General features: G+C 39.0%; 1 protein-coding gene across 2 annotated transcripts in view; it reads right to left on the bottom strand.

Annotated features, from left to right (window-relative positions):
- LOC120515915 (molybdenum cofactor sulfurase-like) overlaps positions 1–22,105 on the bottom strand; it is a 75,670-nt gene that overhangs the window by 30,574 nt on the left and 22,991 nt on the right. For both annotated transcript variants that reach the window (XM_039737285.1, XM_039737286.1), the window contains exon 2: positions 5,592–5,681. In XM_039737285.1, the coding sequence (XP_039593219.1) occupies positions 5,592–5,681 (90 nt within the window). The remainder of the gene's footprint in view (positions 1–5,591; positions 5,682–22,105) is intronic.

Here is a 22,105-nt window from a genome sequence, read left to right as displayed (position 1 = left end):
TGGGTGTTGTGATTTTGTTAAGCCATGTTTATGGTTGCCTGGGCTGTTACTTGAATGTGACCAGAAGTCATCATGTTAATGACATCACTGGCCGTTTCCTATTTAAGATGGTGGCACAATGTCCAGTTTCTGGATTCAGCAAAAAAAAAAATCTAGTGCAAAAGACTTTTAGGGTACTTGGGTTTGACTTGATATTGGTTAACATTTGTGGCTTTGCAATTTTGATTTCTTTGAATGTTTTTGTTTTTGACCCCTTATCTGGTTTTGGTTTCTCTTTTATCCCATAGTCGCTCACTTAGCAGTTTGCCCTTTTCCATTATTGTAGAACATTATGGAGAAGTGGAACACAAAAACTCTTGTCAATGGCATTTCTAAAGAAAATAAACCTCTGTGAGGTTCATGGTCAGTTTTAACAAACTCACAGTCAAGGTCACTGCCATCATTCTTGGGTATTCTACTACATTATAACTAACTCTATAACTGTCTAATATACACTACTCAGCTGCTTTTAATTAGAACGCATTAGTTAAACAAGTGGCATTTACTCAGTCTGTTAGCAAAGCTAATGTTTTTGCTAATGTTTACATGTTGTCTGGAAATTCAGACACACTTAAATCATTCATCACATTGTGCAAATGATTAATGTACAACTGTGGCAGGCCAAGTAAGGCTGTTGTTTTATTAATCAGCATCATTTATTAGCACATCCTGTCATCAGAGGGCAGATATTGTAGCTGAGCACTCACTTGTAATTTTTTTTTCTTTTGTCATATTTAACAGACCATTCAATATGGTGCTTAGACGGACTGGGCTGGAAATGAAGTCCTTGCCATTTTCTAATAATGATTTACTGCATGAAGTTTAGGACTACCAGCATAAACATGTTTACTAAGTTTAGAGCATTCAGAAGGAATGTCTAACTCATTTATTATTTATTTACTAAATTCACAAAAGTCTGTCTTGGCAACAAAGGGCACATTCACTCACACATCCACATTCTCTAACACTGGGATAGTTTAGGGTCTCTGCTAAACATGACCTGCATGACTTTGGTATGTGGGAGGAAAACTGGAGAAAATCCCTCACAGTCATGGGAAGAGCAGGCGGACTTTAAAGAGACCCTCCCAGTCCAGCATTCCATTTCAGGACTTTGGACCAAAAAGGCATCATTGTTAACCACAGTGACCTTCTCATAATTGTTAATGTTACCAAGGTCGCCGGCTGTTGTGATGTGAAATTTTGCATAGTTGATGAATATTTTGTATGTCTTTATTTGTAACTTAGGCAAATCAATGTAATATTAGTGTTACATTAGTGAGAAGCAATCATGTTTACCCCCTTTTAGGAATGAGTTTATTTGAATTTTACGACAGGGTTGGGGGAGGTGCCTCAAACAAGTTTAGTAAATGTTTCTCTGTTATCCCTCACTCAACCCCCACAGGAAAGCCAGACTGCCTAGCTGGCAAACTTTACCTTAACAAATGGTTTTGGGGGGCAGGTGTGAAGAATGGCTGTTTGAAATTGGCTTGTATCAGAAGCCTTTAAGTACCATGACGCCCTATTGGCTGTAGGGGTTGGACAGATAATCTATAAATTTGCTTGCTTTACCGTGGTCTCTCTCTCTCTTACCAAACTGATGAAAGACCATCTCACACCATGAACTGACAAGGACAACACAATGAAGAGCACAGCTCGGCAGCCATATTGAGACAGGCAGGCGGCCTGTTTTGAAGAAAGCTGACCACAAAATGATGCCTTAACTAGAGATATTATAAGTAACTAACAAGTCTGTGTGCCACCTGAAACTGCACATCAACATTTATCTGGTTGTATGGTTGCCAATATTCAAATGTACTGTACTTTGCATATTGTTATTATTTATGAATATTATCAATAATACATTGTTTAAATTGTAACTTAACTCCTGCTTGTCTTTTACTACACCTAATTGCCTGAGGTTATACATGTAGAAGGGAAGGTGGGGAGAAGTTATACAAGGTCTGTCTACTAAATAACGAGACTGTGTTTCTATGTCTTAAACAAAGCAGTGAGAACTGATCATGAGCGCTTGCCATGCTGGTTTAAACCTGCATGACAAACACTCTCTGCCATTTAGTTGATTGTCAGTCACCTTTTAATGCAGTTGTATTTCCCCTTGTGTGCCAGAATCATGAAAAGTTTAAAAGTTGAGCAACATGGCAATTTGAAATACTTAGTAAAACCGAACAAACACCAACGGAATCTTTTTGAATGCGTACTGAGGCTTACGGGGAAGAATGCAAGTCTCATGCGCGTGTCTTTGAGTGGCCCAAAAGGTCCAGTGAAGGATTTGAGAACGTGGAAGACGATGAGGGCCCAGGACAACCTTCCACTTCAAGGACTGAAGAAAATTTTGAAATAATTAGCCAGATGATTCGAAAAGATTTCTGACTCAGTGTCCGAATGCTAGCTGAATGTATAAACATTGACAAATTGCGAATGGGGAGCATATTGAAGGGGACAAGCATTAGTATTGTTATATAAATAAAAGTGAGCTATTGTGTCAGTCTCGCTATTTAATAGACAGTCCTCGTATGGTACAGTACCTTATAAACAGTGGTAGGAGATTTGAGGCATTCTGACAAAGGTTACATATTAATAATACAAAAGGGGAAAGTAGAGTAATATATTATCAATATATTACTCTACCAATACAAAACACCAGCGTTTGATTTTTTCCTGTTTTATTTCTTGATAATGAACTTCATCCACACATATCAGTAAGGGTCAGCACTAATGCCTAATAATATGAGATCATCCCATATTATATAAAATGCTGCATAATGTACCGTATCAAATCGATAAGGAGCCTGATTTGCCCCATATTTTCAAACACATCTTTTCATACATACGCTGTTCAAAGTACAGAGAATAACATGAGAAACAATTCAGATCAAACCTGTTATACTAGAAGAGTGAATGCGTTTCATTTCCATGTCGCACTAACGTTGCAGACAGACAGATTCCGCAAAATCTGTGAGATTGTGCGTCCACATCATCCTTGCCATTATGCTCCTTTCATATATTGATTGTAGAAAAAAATAACCAGTCACATCGCACAGTTTAGCAGAGCATCCAGAACAAGACGCTACACAAGTTGATGTCTGCTAATGAAAGTCCACCTGTGAAATGTAAGAGGCTGTTAGAGTATAACGTCTGAGTAGGAAAAAGAATATCAATGGGTCAGAAGATGACTAAACTTGCTATCAAGTGGGTTAGTGAGCCAACAGAAGAAGAGGATGGACAACATGGAGATCACCTTGGAAAACCATGTCTTTTAAAGGCCATTTAGGTTTCAGGAATAGAAGAGCACGAGAAGCCATTGGGTTCTAGGCTGATTATCCAATAGATAAAGAATGCCTTCCTCTGACCCTGAAAGTAACTGTGGACTGTTAGAAAATGAGTCTAGCATGGGGCAGGCAATCTTTTCTGGGAGAATGGCCTTCAGATACTGTTTTAGGGAAACCTGATGTGGCCATCACATAGGGTGTACGGTGTATTTGATCTTTCTTCTTTTTGCTTTATATTTTATGTAACTATACACATAAATAGACACTCTGTTTTAATGTCAATCATCATCTCCAAGAAGTGTAAAGGTCAGAGTAGGTTGCATACAACACAATGTAAATGCATGGATGCTTGGTGGCGCTATTGTGCACCTTTTTTTTTCCCAACAGACAATACGCAGTACACAGGGTAAAATCACCCAGAAGTTGATTTTTAATTATTTTCTTCAATAAAGTGCCCCAAAGCACCTCCACCACCATGAACAATAAATCAATAACAATATCTCAATCCTCCTCTCCTCCCAGCAGCTCTGTCACACTCCCTCCCAACTCCGGCTCAGTCTGCTGGGTTTCCCACAGTCCTTTTTATGGTCCTTAACCCGGATGTGCTTCTGTCCTTCAGTCCATGTGATTCCATAGCACATCTGGGTCAGATGAAAGCTCTTCTTTTTCTGCAGCCCGGAAGTTCTTCAGTTCTTCTTCTCCGTGTCTCCCTGCAGCGTCCCATGGCGGCACCCACAGTATCCAGAACGGCTGTGAAGCCAAATCCATTTTCCATGATGCCCTGCAGGAATCCGGGGCACCTCTAGGCTGCAGGGAGGATGCCATCTAGCGTCCTGGATGTGTCGACCATCACAACAATTTGAACTAATAAACTACAGTACATTGCACTTGAATATTAACCAAAATACAACAAAAGTCAAGTAGACTGTAAGATTGGCACCATTGTATTCCATGTTTTTTGATACTGTAATTCCAGGTTTAAAGAGGTGGAATGAGGATGAGCACCTAATATAGTGATCTGGATGCACACTTTAAAGTCTATGTGTTTTACACAGGATGGGAATTATAACTGTAAATTAGTCTGAGGTGTATGATCTGATCTCAGGCCAACATGAGAGCACTTGGCACGCTAACAGCCCACTTAGTCTAAAAGCAGGTAGTGCATTTGAGCCTTTACAATTTTAAGCAAGAAAAATTAGGGTTTTATTAATTAAAAAAAATAAGGTCCAAATACATTTAATGATAGTGCTGTTCATTCCACTAGAGTACAAAAGGAATTACCAATGTACTTTTTGGATTTAGCACACACCTTGCAGTACAACGTAGACACATCATCAGTTACCTGAGGTCATTTGGTGTCTATCAACCTCAAACAGCCTTGCTAGGTGACCCTTGATCAGGCTTATGTCTAAATGGCCCCTGGACCCACCTCACTTGATCCATAGCTATCTCAACATCTTATCTGAAACATCTGTTATTTTTGTGATGGCTTTCCTGCTGTGCAGTTTCAAAATATCAAGGGGCTTGAGTGCCCTGTAGAGGGATTGGACTGTGAATCTTCTGTATCCGACCTCAATGGGTTCACACTAGGGTCCATTCATTGCTGTAGCATTCGCCTACAGGCATTTCACACTTGGCCCTCTTCCTCTCAAAGGCATCCTTACCCGGTCTTTCAATGAAAAAGCCAGTTCCAGCAGGGCCACTTGTCTTGTTTGTCTCTGCTGTAGGACCATGTCTATCCTGAGTGTGGTCTCTGTAAGGGTGTATGGGAATCTGAGCTGTTTCCCTAAGTCAACCATCAACTTCCAGTCTTCTGCTCTGGCATGTAGTCCACCTGGTAACTTTCGATACTCCTGCAGCCACTTTCTATCCCTTACAAAGGTGATGTACTTCCTCATTAGTTATTTTTGTTTGATGAGAGTGATCCCTGTTGTGATAATGTCTGCTATGACCCTCAACACTTGATCATGGTACCAGTGATAGCGCCTTCTCCCAAGACTTTTGGAGAACAGCTCAATATACGCTCCAGGGACCCTATTTGCTGGCACAACAAGCATTCAGGTGTTTCTGCCAGACCCCAGCAAAAAAGGCTAGGGATGTTGTCATAGACTAAATGGATCAAGAATCTATATTGGCTCTACCTTCCAAACCTCTGACCATGAGATATTCTAAACCATTCCTGCTTCCATCAGTCTACACCCCCTGCTGCCGAATCATCACCACCAAATAGCATACATAAATATCATGATTAACAGTACTCACCATAGACATTTTCCTCCAAATCCTTCATAAAATTCTTAACCTGTGACTGAGGGAAGAGTGTAGCACCAGCATGGTCCAAGTAAGTTATGTCTGGAAAAAAAAAACACAATATACGTACATTGAAAGTTGTGTGAAATGAAAGAGTCTGAACATTTTAATGGTTTTCTGCAGTGGTGTGCTGCAGTAAATTGACAGCAGCCTGAATTCTCTTTAAGAGTTTTAAATATTTTTGTGAAATGGATATTAAAAATACTAGCGTTCACACACACACAAACATGAAACCACTTGCAGTGAATTTACAAACAAAGAAACAACTAATGCACACCATTTCAGGCGAGTCTCACAATCTGATTCTTAAATGAGAGTACATGTCTGGGGCAACCCGTTAAAATATGTGTAGTGAACAGTGGCAAAATCCTGCACTGAAAAGCTCTACTCGCCTCCAACTTTACCAGTCCATGCATTTTAAAGTGCTACCAGAGTTTCAGGGTGATAGCAAAAGATACTGAGCAAAAGACTTGAAGCTGAGAGAAAATAAAAAGCTAAAATTGCTGTTATTTAGTCAGGAGCTCAGCAGCACAAGGTAACATAAATTAAATTATTAATGTGTACATTTAAATATCTCTGCAGCAGAAGTGAGAGCTACTTGGCTACATTCGTTTGAGATGTTGTTCTGTCTGCTGTGATATCATTCTGTTATTTTGACTATTGCATCACTACATATAATAACAGAGAACAGAGTCTAGAAAAGCACTGTGGTCAATGGATACACACCATGTTAAAATGCTGTGGCTATTCTGGCACGACATGTTTCCATTTCTAAATAGAGAGTAATGCTAACTTCTTTAAGTTATTCATTTAGAAATGCAGTCAGAAGGTGGACGTTGTGTGGCCTTGGCATTCTTCTTCAGGTGTTATTAGGCAGATTTGTTGATTTGGGTGTGTTGAGTACTGAAATCTGCATCTCCTGTGACTCTTCGTTATCAGCTCGCTTAATGGCGATCATTTTGACGGAGTCTGACACACCATTTACTTCAAACGCATATTTTGCAGTTGATATTTTCATGAACATAGCTGCCAATTCTTTCAAACTTACATTGACTCCTACACTATCATCATAACGCTGAACAAAATAGATCACACACAGCACATGTGACAACATATCACTCACCCTGGATGTGTTCAAATGCCAAAGTGTAATCTGAATGTTCAGAAAGGTTTTCTCTTGCAACAGGCTATATTTATTTTTAACATACAGAAAGTGCCCAGTGCACACACAACACACATATCTTTAATAAGGGTCTTTTTTGGTTGTACGGTTTATCGCAATCAGAGGCTTGCTCTCTGGATCAGGTTAACAAGAGCAGCAAAATTACCATTCCTACTTGGAGCACTGCCTTCATGAGGCTTTGGATTGGTTTAGAAATGTCACATTCAGTGAGCCGTCAAATTGTTCCCATCAAGTTTTAACACTAGGATCCCTGAAGCCTCTAAAAAAAACTCTCCTCATCAATGTCTTTTGTTTTGCAAATGTGTCGATCAGCACAAGCAGCAAGCAGCCTGCTATGCCATCTCCCCACCGATGGAGCTGAATCCATCGCAAAATTCTCAGAGCTCAAGTCTCTTTATCTGGCAGTGAGATGCCTGGAGTTGTATAGAGTAAATAATACATCGTTATTTGGAATACATACATTTCATGTGTGTTCCATGTCTACAGCGATCTGTGTAAGTGTAGGATGACAGGATTTGCTGAACACATAGCTAAAACAGAAAGTTTTTCCATGTTATACTAATACTGATGTGAATTGTATGATGTGTGAAGACTTTAATCCAAATGTCTAATAAACAAGTGCACTTTTATTCAAGAATATAACCAAAGAAAAAAGAAAAGCATTTCATTTACATGTTGCTGTCAATGAGTTACAAATCCAAGCTCAAATACACTGGTCAACAAGCATTTTGCTACTGAGAGTCTTTCACCTTTACTTTAACACGTTTCACTTGCTGACTCCAAATCTGAAAAACCGCTTTCGTTCAGCATGTCCCATTTTTTACTTATGATGTTCCAGGTCTTGGACAACTAGGGTGACTGGACAGTAAAGGCAGATAATCATTTTCATAAATACACGTTACTAACAGCTGTGAGTTGTTTACCTTGTCATTATTAATTTAATTAAAAAATTATTAATTTTAATTAACAGAAAAAAGTTTTGTTACTTATTACCAGGTCTTATATGACTCTAAAGCATAATGACACAACTTAGACATGACAGTGCAGTAAGTAGAGGTTTTACTGTTAAACATAACATTGCAGTTCAGGACATTTTGTTCGTTAGATTCACCATTACTTTGAAAATTTTGTCAAGGTGATAGACAGAAACAGCGATGCTTTTCAGCATTTAAGAAATCAATCAAGCCAAAATTAAGGAAGGTGTTTTAGTAGTTCCTGAAATCTGTGAAGTGTTGCTTTGATGATAAGTTCAAAAGGAAACTGAAGCCCACTCAATCAGTAGCATGGGAAGCATTCATGCAGGTTGTCCAGAATTTTCTTGGCAGTCACAGAGCAGAGAATAATGCTGAGCTTGTAGAGAACCTGCTGAAAGTGTATTAGCTTACGGGAGCCTGAATGTCACTGGAGATGCATTTTTTACATTCTCATCTCGACTTTTTTCCACCAAATCTGGGTGAAGTCAGTGATGAGTACGGAGAAAGATTTCATCAAGATACAAAGGTGAAGGAAAACTGTTATCAGTGAAAATTCACTCTGAGCATGATGGATGGCTACTGTTGGTTCTTGCAAAGAGAGACGGATGTGCAGTACAAGTGCAAAAGCAAGGGCCTCCAACACTTTTGGGGATGCTGACCACACAATATGCTTTAAAGTGTCTCTGGTATCGTCTTCTGGTTTGTTTTCAGAATAAACACATCAAAACAATTTTGGTGGGACATAGTCCCAAACTCCAGATATAGTGTTGCTATATTATATTGATATTTAAAAATATCAAAACGTTAATGATGTGTATTTCAAAAACCTGATGTGCTAGCATAATTCCAAGTTCATATATGAAATCAGTGTAAAAAACTTAAAAGAGCTGCTCTGACGTTCCCAGTAGCAAACAAAAAATATTTTTTTTGTAGACCAGTGATATCAATTGAAAGAAAGTTGCTACAGTATGTGCTCTTGAATGGTGCAGAGGTAAGAATTGCTGCCTTATAACTCAAAGATACATGGTTTGAATCCGGACACTCTGTGTTCTAAATAGTGAGCTGCTATTATTATTAATATAATATAATAAAAACATACATTTGATTTGAGTCTATAAATCCTGGTGTAAATTTGGCTATTTGTAAAAGTTAGCACTTGTTTTTTTATTATTCAGTTATTATGGTGCTCTGCATTATGGTGCATCAGGCAAGATTGAAAAAAACATATACAAATGACAACTCATGTTCAGATAGCATAGTGTTTTCAAATAGTGACGTTTACATGTATGAATGTGTTCACTCATGGTTGTCTGCAGTCTGGCTTATTGAGACTAACTTCACCCTAGCTTAAAATGCTAGAAGATCTCTGCTGTACTTATTGGAGTGTAAAACTTCAGGATGTGTGCTTGCCAATTTGGGCATAGGGAGATGGTTGTGTTTTTTTTCAATTCAGATCAGTTTATTTGCATTATAATCTGTCAAGTACCCAGGGGTCATGAGTGTCAGGACACGGAGATGGATAGAGACAGGGTTATGATGTGAACAATGACACCTTCTGTAAGTTTTCCTGGAGGAGGGGAAGTCACCCTCAAAATAACTGACGTCACATCTGGTCTTTCCTTATTCCTCCCTTTAAGCTACCGATCTGATAAAAGAGGAGCAATGCTGGAAGCAGTCTACTTTTTTTTTGTATTAATTGTATTACAATCCATACATAGCAATCAAATTTTTACAAAAAAAAGAATTAAGTTAAGAACAGATCGATCCCCACCCCTGAGAGAGAGAGCAAGCCAAACGGTGTCAAATTTAAAGCTTGTAAACATACCTAAATTAATAAATTCTCTGTGCTTTATAAATTTATTTTAAAATATTACTGATTAGATCCTGCCATGTTCTGAAAAAAGTCTGTACGGATCCTCTAACTGAGTATTTGATTTTTCCAATTTCAAATAATATAACACATCGGTTTCCCACTGACTTAAAAGAGGAGAGTTTGGTTCTTCCAGTTTATCAGAATAAGTCTGCGTGCCAACAGTGTAGTGAATGCAATCACAATTTGTTTGTCTTTCTCCACTTTAAGCCCCTCTGGAAGAACCCCAAACACAGCTGTTAATGGGTTAGGAGGGATTGTGAGTCCAAGGCTGTCTGAGAGGTAATTAAAAAGTTTTGTCCAGAATAATGTTAATTTGGTGCAGGCCCAGAACATGTGACCCAGTGAGGCTGGGGCTTGGTTGCAACGTTCGCAGGTTGGATCATGCCCTGGAAACATTTTGGAGAGTTTTAGTCGAGACAGATGTGCTCGATATATAATTTTGAGTTGTATAATTGTATGCTTTGCATATGGAGCTTGAGTGAATTCTCTGCATTGCTACTTTCCACTCCTTTTCTGATATATTAATTGAGAGGTCTTTTCCCAGTGTCCTCTTGGATCTTTGAAAGGAAGGGATTGTAAAATGATTTTATATATTGTAGAGATGGAGTCTAATTCCTTGAAATTGAGCAATATTTTTCCAGCGTGGATGAGGGTGCAAGATGAGGAAAATCTGGAAGGTTCTGTTTAACAAAGTTCCTGATTTGAAGATAGTGAAAGAAATGTGTAGCTGGAATGTTAAATTTGGAATGTAATTGTTCATAGGATGCAAAGACGTTGTCTATATAAAGATCTCTAAGCAAGTTAATTCCAAATTTTTCCAGATATTAAAACTGCATATGTTTGTGAAGGTTGAAAGAGGTGGTTCTCTTGCAGGGTGCCACAGAAGAAGCTTCTCCGTCTTAAAATGCTTTCTACATTGGTTCCAGATTCTAAGTGAGTGGAGCACAATTGGGTTATTAGTGTATTGCCGATAACGTGTGTTTATTGGAGCACAGAGCAAGGAATACAAAGAAGTACTGCAGGATTTTACTTCTATTGCGGTCCATGCCTGTGTATGTTCTTCTATTTGTGTCCAGGTTCTTATCCTGTATATTTGCCCCAGTAATAAAACTGGAAGTTAGGTAGAGCCATGCCGCCTTCTGCCTTTTGTCTTTGTAGGGTCGCTCTTTTGATGCGTGGATGTTTTGAATTCCAAATAAATGAGGTTATTGTTGAATCTAATTGCTTAAAGAATGATTTATTAATGTATATTGGATGTTTTGAAATAAAAAGGAGCTTAGGAAGAATATTCATCTTAACAGTGTTAATTCTTCCAGCTAGTGTGAGATGAAGGGTTGACCATCTATGCAAGTCTTGTTTAATTTTTTCCATGCAGACGACGAAATTTTGTTGATAAGAGCTTTATGTTTACTTGTGATGTTTACCCCGAGGTATTTAAACTGTTCTGCAATGATAAAAGGTAGGGTGTCTAATCTAATATTATATGCTTGAGAATTCACTGGAAAGAGTACACTTTTATTCAGATTAATTCTGAGACCAGAGATCTTTTGAAATTCTGTGAGTGCTGCTAAGACTGCAGGCACAGAATTTTCTGGGTCCGATATATACAGTACCATATCATCTGCATATAATGAGATTTTCTGTTCCAGTCCTTCTCTGCTAATCCCCTTTATCTGATCAGTATTTCGACAATGTATTGCCAGTGGTTCAATGGCAATCGCAAACAGCAGCGGTGACAAAGGGCATCCTTGTCTTGTGCCACGTTCTAGTTTAAAGTAGTCTGAGCAAATGTTATTGATGCAAACTGAAGCTTCTGGGTTAGTATACAGTAATTTAATCCATGCACAAATGTTCGGGCCAAACCCAAACTTCTCCAAAATAGTAAAAAGGTATTTCCATTCAATCATGTCGAATGCTTTTTCTGCATCCAATGATAATAATATTTCTGGGGTGTTTGATTTAGTTGGTGAGTATATTACATTAAACAGGCGTCGAAGATTTGAAGATAAGTGTCGGCCCCTAATAAATCCAGTTTGGTCTTGTGATATTACGAGGGAGCACTTTCTCCATCCTTCTAGCTATGATTTTAGAGAGTATTTTAACGTCGTTATTCAGAAGTGAAATTGGTCTGTATGATGCACATTGTAATAAGTCCTTATTTTGTTTTGGAAAGACAGTGATTAGTGCTTGGCAAAGGTTTGTGGAAGAAATTGGTTATCTCTGGCTTCTGTAAATGTTGCTAATAGGAGGGGAGCTAGCTGAGCGGAGAATTTCTTGTAAAACTCTGCAGGGTAGCCGTCAGGGCCTGCTGCTTTTCCACCTTGGAGTGACTTTATAGCATCCAGTAATTCTGATAATGCCAGAGGTTTATCAAGTTCCTCCACACTAAAAGCGTCAATTTGTGGTATCTGTAATGTATCCAGAAATGCATTAGATTGTATATTGTCTTCTTTAAACTCAGTAGTATATAGGGATTTATAGTAGTCTCTGAAAGTGTACATTATATTTTTGTGTTCAATGATTTTATCTCCGTTCGTGTTAGTGATTACCGAGATTGCATTGTACATCTTGCTTGTGAATTTGTTGCGCTAAAAGCTTATTAGCTTTCTCTCCATGTTCATAATAATGATGTCTGGATTTGTAAATTAGTTGTTCAGTTTCTTTAGTTGTCAAGAGGTTTAATTCTGAATGTAGAGCCTGCCTCCTCTTATGTAGAGTCTCGCTTGGTAGTCTGGCATGTTCTTCATCTATTTTAGTAATTTCGCTTTTATCTCTGCTACTTTCTTCGCTTCGGATTTATTTCTGTGGGAAAGATATGAGATAATCTGTCCTCTTAAGAAGGCCTTAAGAGTTTCCCAGAGTATTCCTGCAGAGATCTCAGGGGATGTATTTGATTTGTTTGGATATAAATTCAGTACAATTCTCTTCAACTAATAGAAGCGGGTTGAGGCGCCATCTGCGGGTGAGTGTATGGGGCTTAGTAATTTCAGCTCCAAGATCATAGGAGCATGGTCCGAAATAACAATAGCATCGTATTTACAAGATTTAATCTTAGGCAAGAAGTTATTATCTATAAAGAAGTAATCAATCCTTGAGTAGCAATGATGTACTGGTGAGTAGAAAGAATATGTTCTTGAATTTGGGTTTAAAAACCTCCAGGGATCTGATAAGTTGTGATCAGTTATAAACTTTGTAATTATCTTTGCGGTGTTAGTTGCTTCCCCTGTGGAGGAAGTCTTATCTAAAAGTGGATTTAAAACACAATTAAAGTCCCCAGCCATTATAACTTTATGAGTGTTCAGATTGGGAATGGATGCAAATAAATTTTGTATAAATTCCTTATCATCAACATTAGGTGCATAAACATTTATCAAAATCATTTTACAGTTAGATAAGTCTCCCATGACCATTACATATCTCCCTTCAGGATCCAATACTACATCTGATGCTACAAATGGTACTGTTCTATGTATGAGAATTCCCACCCTCTAGTTTTCTTTGTAAAACTAGAATGGAACATTTGGCCAGTCCAGTCTTTTTGCAGCCGGAACTGATCCTTACTTAGTAAGTGGGTTTCCTGTAAAAATACTATTTTAGCATTTAGACCTGTTAGGTGAGAAAGTACTTTCTTTCTCTTTAATTCGTGATTCAGGCCTTTAACATTCCAGCTTACGAAGTTAACTGTCCCATCATGGAGACACTGATTCTGAGTTTTTGATGTCATTTTATAGTCTTAACTGGAAGTGAAATAGTTTAGGTCTTAATTTCCTATTTCCCCAAGAGTTGTTGCCATGCAGCTTATTATTACGTTGATAGTTATAATTATAAAGATTGAGATGATAGATTAGGTATAGATCACGCCTGCTCTCTTTCTCTTCCCCCCTTAACCCCCACCCTCCCTTTTTGCCTCCCCAAGTGAGGCTAAAACCCACTTCACGCAGTCCCAGTCCTCTGACATACCCAGAGACAGAGCACGTCCAAAGCACATCAAGCCCCATGCAGTGGCGCTTTAGGGTTAAAAGATAGAGATATCTGTTACCAATATAGTCTTTAAAAGAGGAAAAAAAAAAAGAATTTTGCACTTAATATATATATATAATCTTCAGCAATTTTAGTGCATTAAGATGATACCCCCAGATAATAAACCCAGGTGATGGTGTTAAAGATGTGTCCAAAATAAGCATAACAAGTCTTAATGCAGTAATAGCAATAACAGTAAACCAAGGGTATGATATTGAACAGTCTCGTTTAGGGTACATGAAATAATTAGAAAAGAAAAAGAGAAAAAAAAAAAAGGAGGAAAAAGTAATTAAGCACAATAAAACATAAACATATAGCGCCCTAGTAATACTAAGTAATAATAAGAATATATGAGAATATATGCTGATAAAAAACCCGTATTTTAAAACAAATAGATCAGACAGTAGATTATTAATCCTAGCTTTATCATTTACCGCCATGACTCACAATTATGTATCAGAATAGTCCCGGGATCAGCTTTCTTAATTCATTTTCTGCTTCTTCCTTGCTAGCGAAGACATAGAAATGACCCTGCCATTCCACTTTCAGTTTTGCCGGATACAGGAGGCTGTATTTGACACTGGCTTGCCGTAGTCGCTGTTTAATATTATAGAAGGCTGCGCGTTTAATAGCTGTTGCTGGAGAGAAGTCAGGAAAGATACGAATGTGGTTATTTTCATATATAATATCTTCCTTGTTTCTGAGGAGTGCCATCACCTCTAGCTTAAATGATAATCGTTCAAAATGAACTATCAAAGATCTTGGTCGGGGTCTGACGGTGTTTGATCCGTACGCGTAAGCCGCTGCTATCTCAGATTCTGCTTTAAAGTCGCCCCCGATTATTTTAGAAAAAGTTCAGCTGCGAATTTCACAGGGTTTGAACTTTCTCGATTCTCCGGCAGACCTTCAATTCTGACATTATACCTTCTACTCCCATCTTCTAAAGCAGCCAGTCTGTCTCCAAGTTTTTCTCCGAGTTTTTTACATTCGGAACTGACATTTACTGCTCTTTCCTCGGCACTGGCAGCTGAATGTTCGGCCATTTCGATCCGATTCGTGAATGTCTCCTTAAGATGCTCCAATTGATCAGCAAGCGTGCTCAGTTTAACGAGTTTTCTGAATGCGCTCTTCAATTTTACCCAGCACCTGTCGAAGTTCAAGTTGTACCTCTTGACGCAGCCTTTCATTTGCCTGTTGGAATTCCTGTCGCAGCCATTCATTGGCCTGTTTCATCTCCTGTTTCAATTCCTGTTTCAGTCTCTCAAGTGCCTTTGCCGTTGCTTTCTCATTAGCCTTCTCGCTTTTTTTTATATCTTGCGTGAGCTCAGCGAGCAACACTTTCAGTTCATATAGTTCAATTGTGCCTTCTTGTACCGTAGATGAAGCAGCAGACTTTGCTGAAGCCGGTGTCCCCGCTGCTCCAGTCCCGCGTAATTGTGTAACTGAAGCCGCGGACTTCCCGGCCCTTTCCAGTTTCAGGTAATCTTCTCCAATCGGCGAGCTATCCACATCTGCACTCACGATCGCACCTTCGCTCCCCTTTTCGCTCTCAGCCGGCGACGATGTAGCGGACCGTGGTCCCAAGGAGTCTGTGCTTTCGCCCATCTGATCCAGGTCTGTCTCTGATAGGCCGTATCTTGAACTGGGGCTTGCTGATCGCAGCTTGGATGTAGCTTTAGTTTTCGATTCTTTCGAACCCCCCATGTTTATATGTGCTTACATATACTGTAGCAGTCCCTCTCGGGTTGAATAAATACAGGATATCTCAGAATAATAAGCAAATAATATGAAAAATAGCACCACTGCTAGCAGAGCTCCACTTCAGACGTCCATCTCTCGCATTGGACAAGACCAACTCTAGCAGTGTACTTTTAATCAGCAGCCATCTTACAGAACAGTCCTCCATACCTCATGATGCTTCTGAGACACCTCTTGTGCTTCCAGCTTTAAAGAGAAAAAATGCTACCCATTATCAATAAACCCATTATTAATCTATCCCAGTTGGGGCCACAGCTCTTTTTCATTTCCTTTGTGTTTCTTCAGTTAGAATTTACTATAGTACTTTATTTGCCCTTGTGGCGTTTTCTTTTTTTCTACAGAAGCTCAAGAAATATTACAACAAACAACAACCACCCCTCTCAAATACACATCAGAATTACTACAAAATAATTATTGGACAGCATCCAAGACTCATAAGTGGAAGTGCCCTGCCAATAAATAAATCAAATTGAACTGAACGCAGCTGATATAACTTTCAAGTATAAATTGGTTGATGTCATATAGGTATGATACAGTCTGTGATTTTCTTTTTCTGGAGAGTTACAATAAATCAAATTTGGACAGCATTAATAACACAAACTGGCATGGAATTATTTATTTCTTCTGCTTTCTTTTGGTGAGCCTGTAGTCATTTCCAGTTTTATGCTTTTTATAAATGCCTTTTAGCAAATGTCACTCCCTCGATTACTATTATTATTATGCTACTCAATGGAATTTTTGTTAGGCTGTTTTATTGGCTTCACAGATTTGAGCAATAAGTAAATGACATTTTCTCTTTATTATTATTATTATTATTATTGTTATTATTCTATACAATACTGTAATATTGTCAGTCCATCAGCAGTCACCGTTGACCACAGTTTTATTATTCTTTTAAGGTTTGGACAACAGGATGGCCTTTGGAGATGAAAGGGCAGATTCTGAGGGATGGCTTTACTTTCCACTGCTTTCATTCACTGATAAATTTTAATTTGCATTAAATAATGAGCAAGTTTTTTAGTTTTATCCTACTAAAATATTCAGTAAGATATATTGTGCAGTCCACATATTTTTTTTTTGTTTTTATTGGCAACAGATTGTACATGTTCCTAAGGTATTTGAATTTACCTTTAAACAACCACAATTATTTTCTATCCTAGCACTTCTACTGTCATGATTTAGGCTGGAAATTGGTGCTTTGCCTTTAAGAGAAGCCATATTGTTTACTGTTGTCAGGGTCCCGACCCTTGTTTCTAGGGGCGGAGTCTCTGATGCTGTGACCTTGACTTAATCAGCCTTGGCCATGACCCTTATCCGATCTGTGGATAAATCATTGCTTCCTTTTGATTTATTGTGTATTTAATCTCCTAGTTTTGCCTGGTTTTCAACTCTTTGCCTGTTTTTTTTATTTTTACTTTGATGTTGCTTCTCATCTAGGTTACGGTCGCTATGGTTTATTTTTATTTTCTTTCATTTTGCCTTTTGCCCGCTTCTCCTGGTTTACTCAGAAATTTGCTATCCTGTTTTACTGCCAAGTCAGGACATTTACAAGTTCAGGTTCACTGGCAAAACACAATTAGCAACTTTGTAGATTACTATTTGAACAGTAAATCACGTACTCGAGGACACACGGGGAAATAAAGTCAGGAAGAAGTCTGAAAGCACCTCTTTGGGCAAAGAGTAGGGGGGATTCGGAACCAACTACCAAGACATGCACTGGAAGCAGAAATCTTGACAACCTTTAAGAAGTGTCTATATGAGATATTGGCACAGCTTAGCTGTTAGCTAAAATGAGCCTATTGGACTGAATCGTCCCCTCATTTTGTCAGACTTCTTATTTTCTTATCTCCTGTCCTGAATCATGTGTCCATATCTGCAGTCCAAGATCTTCCACAAAGTATATGTATGTACTGTAAATGTGTTATCTATGTAAATAGCCAATACTTTTACCATTCATTTATATACTGTATATTTCTATAAGCACTCTAAATATGTACTCAGGAATGATTGCTTTATAAGAACAACAACGTGGGTCACCCTGGGCAGCAGGACAACCTCTTACTGCAGATTTCTGTGCGTTTGTATTTTTAATTTATGCACTTGACTGTTTTCACATTTTTTATACATCTTTGAATCACAGTGGATTCAATTTGGCTTTTTTAACAATGACACCAAGCATATAGCCAAAGCTACACAGGTATGGCTTAAAAACAACAATGTAAATGTCCAGATATCAATCCAGTCCAGAAAATGCGGCTGAACCTAAAAACATTGCTGCATGATCTCCATGCAACCTGGCAGAACTTAGGCAGTTATACAAAGAAGAATGAGGGAAAAGATGAGTGTCCAGATGTTTAAAGCTGACAGACTTGAGGCTGTCATGGCTCCCAAAGTAGTAATTCATTTAGACAACTTTGCTGTTTTCATTTTGATATTAAGGAGTCTATTTCTGTTGATCAAAGTCAAAAAACCCAAGTTAAATGTATTGTTATGTCTTATAGCAGTACAGGTAGGGGTGAATACTTTTTATAGGCTCTGTATAGTGCTTTCGTAATTGTGGTGTTTTTTACTTCACCCTGTCTACCACGCTTCAGCCCTTTATTTGGTTTGTGCAGTACAACATATTTGATTTTTAGGGAGAGGGAATTTGGAGATGCCTCCCTGTAGCCAGATGCTGTAGCTAATAAATTAAATATGACAGTGTCTGGACAGAGAGCTTTCTTCTAAAAACTAAATTGTCTGCAACACTAGCAGAGTGACGTATTTTTATTCTTCTGCCTTTCATTTGGACCAAGCTCGTATAACCAGACCTTGGACTTCTGGACTTAATCTTGAAATGTGTACAAGAGTATTGAAACATTTGAAATCACCCAGAAATATGAGGTTTCTCTAATAACCAATTAGCGTTTAAAATGACAAATTAAGGATAGGCTAATGTGAGGTGGCCATTAGGAAACTAAAGAAATGCCTGCTGATAATGGGACTGTGCAGTCATATGCGAATAATAAATTAAAATCTGCCATTTCAAGCAGTAATAGCAATTAGAAACACACGTAACATCTTGGCTGTATTCTTGGTATACAGATAATAAGATTAATGGTTTTCAACTAATTAGACCATTTTTGAATACTATTTAGCTTGCCTTATCTTTTAAATGTTCTTACTTTTTATATATATATATAAACCTCTAAAGAAAGACAGTCACTTAGCCACTAATGCACAAATGATGCAAGCACGTCAGCAAAACGAAACCTCCTTTAGAGAGATACCCAGAGTAGTTCCTTTCACTTACCTGATATCTCTACATTTCAATTTTTTTCTGACAATTTCAATTGTTTATAGGACTCCAGGCTTTTTACAGCATGGGCTTACACAGCTAGTATATGTACAGTGCATTCGGAAAGTATTCACATGTGCATCACTTTTTCCACATTTTGTTATGTTACAGCCTTATTCCAAAATGGATTAAATTCATTTTTTTTCTCAGAATTCTACACACAACATCCCATAATGACAATGTGAAAAAAGTTTACTTGCAGTTTTTGCAAATTTATTAAAAATAAAAAAACTGAGAAAGCACATGTACTGTACATAAGTATTCACGGCCTTTGCCATGAAGCTCAAAATTGAGCTCAGGTGCATCCTGTTTCCCCTGATCATCCTTGAGATGTTTCTGCATCTTAATTGCAGTCCACCTGTGGTTAATTCAGTCGATTGGACATGATTTGGAAAGGCACACACCTGTCTATAGAAGGTCCCACAGTTGACAGTTCATGTCATAGCACAAACCAAGCATGAAGTCAAATGAATTGTCTGTAGACCTCCAAGACAGGACTATCTCGAGGCACAAATCTGGGGAAGGTTGCAGAACAATTTCTGCTGCTTTGAAGGTCCCAATGAGCACAGTGGCCTCCATCATCCGTAAGTGGAAGAAGTTCGAAACCACCAGGACTCTTCCTAGAGCTGGCGGTTATCTAAACTGAGCAGTCGGTGGAGAAGGGCCTTAGTCAGGTAGGTGACCAAGAACCCGATGGTCACTCTGTCAGAGCTCCAGAGGTCCTCTGTGGAGAGAGGAGAACCTTCCAGAAGGACAACCGTCTCTGCAGCAATCCACCGATAAGGCCTGTATGGTAGAGTGGCCAGACGGAAGCAACTCCTTAGTAAAAGGCACATGGCAGCCCGCCTGGAATTTGCCAAAAGGCACCTGAAGGACTCTCAGACCATGAGAAACAAAATTCTCTGGTCTGATGAGACAAAGATTGAACTCTATGGTATGAATACCAGGCGTCACGTTTGGAGGAAACCAGGCACCGCTCATCACCAGGCCAATACCATCCACTACAGTGAAGCATGGTGGTGGCAGCATCATGCTGTGGGGATGTTTTTCAGCGGCAGGAACTGGGAGACTAGTCAGGATAAAGGGAAAGATGACTGCAGCAATGTACAGAGACATGGAGCGACGGTTCATCTTTCAGCAAGTCAACGACCCTAAGCACACAGCCAAGATATCAAAGGAGTGGCTTCAGGACAACTCTGTGAATGTCCTTGAGTGGCCCAGCCACAGCCCAGACTTGAATCCGATTGAAGAGATCTGGAGAGATCTTAAAATGGCTGTGCACCCATGCTTCCCATCCAACCTGATGGAGCTTGAGAGGTGCTGCAAAGAGGAATGGGCGAAACTGGCCAAGGATAGGTGTGCCAAGCTTGTGGCATCATATTAAAAAAGACTTGAGGCTGTAATTGCTGCCAAAGGTGCATTGACAAAGTATTGAGCAAAGGCTGTGAATACTTATGTACATGTGATTTCTCAGTTTTTTTATTTTTAATAAATTTGCATAAACCTCAAGTAAACTTTGTTCACGTTGTCATTATGGGGTGTTGTGTGTAGAATTCTGAGGAAAAAAATGAATTTAATCCATTTTGTAATAAGGTTGTAACATAACAAAATGTGGAAAAAGTTATGCGCTGTGAATACTTTCCGGATGCACTGTATATACTGTAAAAGAACGAGTCTCAACACTCTGAAAAAGGTTTGGGGCAGCCACCCAAATATTGTTCCTAGCTGCAAAGGTTTGAAGTCAAGATAAAGTTGTTGTTGGTTTGAGTTCCCAAAATGAACTGAACTAGTTTGGCAAGATGGAGGATTTATATGCTGTAAACCGGAAATTATGTCATTTGACCAGAACAGGAAATGACGTCAGTCTGGGTGCCAGAACAGGAAGTGATGTCAATCTAGGCACCAGAACAGGAAGTGACGTTAGTCTGGGTGCCGGAACTGGAAGTGGCGTTAAATCAGACATATTTTCCCGTACTTGGTCTGCAGAGATAACAGAAATAGATTTAGAGCACCCTGATATCCCCTTCCTGGCGGGTCCTTTCAGCTCGCTCCTTGTTGCACGTGGGTGACTATATATATATATATATCATGGCGGAGTGCCTCTTTATTGGAAGTGATGGGGGACTGAATCTTTACAGGGCATTATCTTCCCTGGAGTACTAGCTGGCAGCTGCCCAGATTGCAGCAGGACCTTGGACTCCCACAGGGCGACATGGGAGTTGAAGTTCAGCACAACCCTGCTGGGTTCCATGGGTGCTGCCAGGGGATGTTGAAGGGTCTGTGGAGTACTATTTTGTTGGGCTTCTCCTCACTCAGAAGTGCTTCCGGGCCAAGCTAACGGGCCACCAGAAGTACATCCAGGAGGAGAGGAAGTGGAAGGAGAGACAAGAGACAGAGGCTGAGAGAAAAAGAGAAAGCATTGCTGTGTAAATATTGTGCTTGTGTACTGAGCCATGCTGGTGGAAAACGCTTTGGGAAGCATTTCCCACAAGATCAATAAAAATAAAAAAAAATAAAAATGTGTCATTGATTGTCCTGTGTCTGTTTATGTTTGGGTTGAGGAGCTGAGAATGCCATCTAGTATTCTGGGGGAGATAATTCCCTGTGTGTGCTCTCTTCCCTGGTTCTTCCATCTTGAGTGCATAAGCATAAAAAAAGGATTGAATATAACTCAAGGGTTAACTTGAAGCTGAAAGTGCATGAGGTCTCTGCTTTGTCTTACCAGAGTAATTTTCCATGGGTAGAATGAGGTAAATGAATAACAAACACCCTTTCAGAAAGTGGGGATAAACTGATTGGAAGCCCATACATCCCTCCTATGAAGCGATGCTGGGATCAATGAGAGAATCCACTAAACACCCCTCTTAATGAGAGGATCGACATAAGTGAGAAATTACTGGTGGCTTTAGTTGATTGGAGGATGTGTTAAAGTTCTGCATATTAAGAGTCAGATGATGTGATGTGTTAGATAATGTGATGTTAATTAGAAAAAGTATAAAAGCAGATGATTTGTTTAATTGATGGCTCACTCTATGGACTGAGACATTTGTGCAACTCCATGATTGCTTTCTTTGAAGATGTTGGAAAGTTTTTTCCACAATATCTTTGTGTAGGGTTTGTTCTCCAGGAGTTTGTGTTGGATTCCTCGCTCAATCAAAATCTACGCAGTCTGGTTTATTGTTAGTTCTGAACTGGTTATAATGGGAGTGTGCTTATTGTACCCTGGGAAGTACTGGCACTTGTCGAGGACTGCCTTGTGCTATTTACTTTGGCTCTCTCAGTTAAAAAAATCAATAGATGGGACATGTTTAGGCTGCAGAT

The sequence above is a fragment of the Polypterus senegalus genome, chromosome 15, assembly GCF_016835505.1.
Source record: "Polypterus senegalus isolate Bchr_013 chromosome 15, ASM1683550v1, whole genome shotgun sequence".
In the NCBI taxonomy this organism is placed as follows: domain Eukaryota; kingdom Metazoa; phylum Chordata; class Cladistia; order Polypteriformes; family Polypteridae; genus Polypterus; species Polypterus senegalus.
The sequence above is the reverse complement of the archived record's forward strand: the minus strand, read 5'-3'. Positions and strand labels throughout refer to the sequence as shown.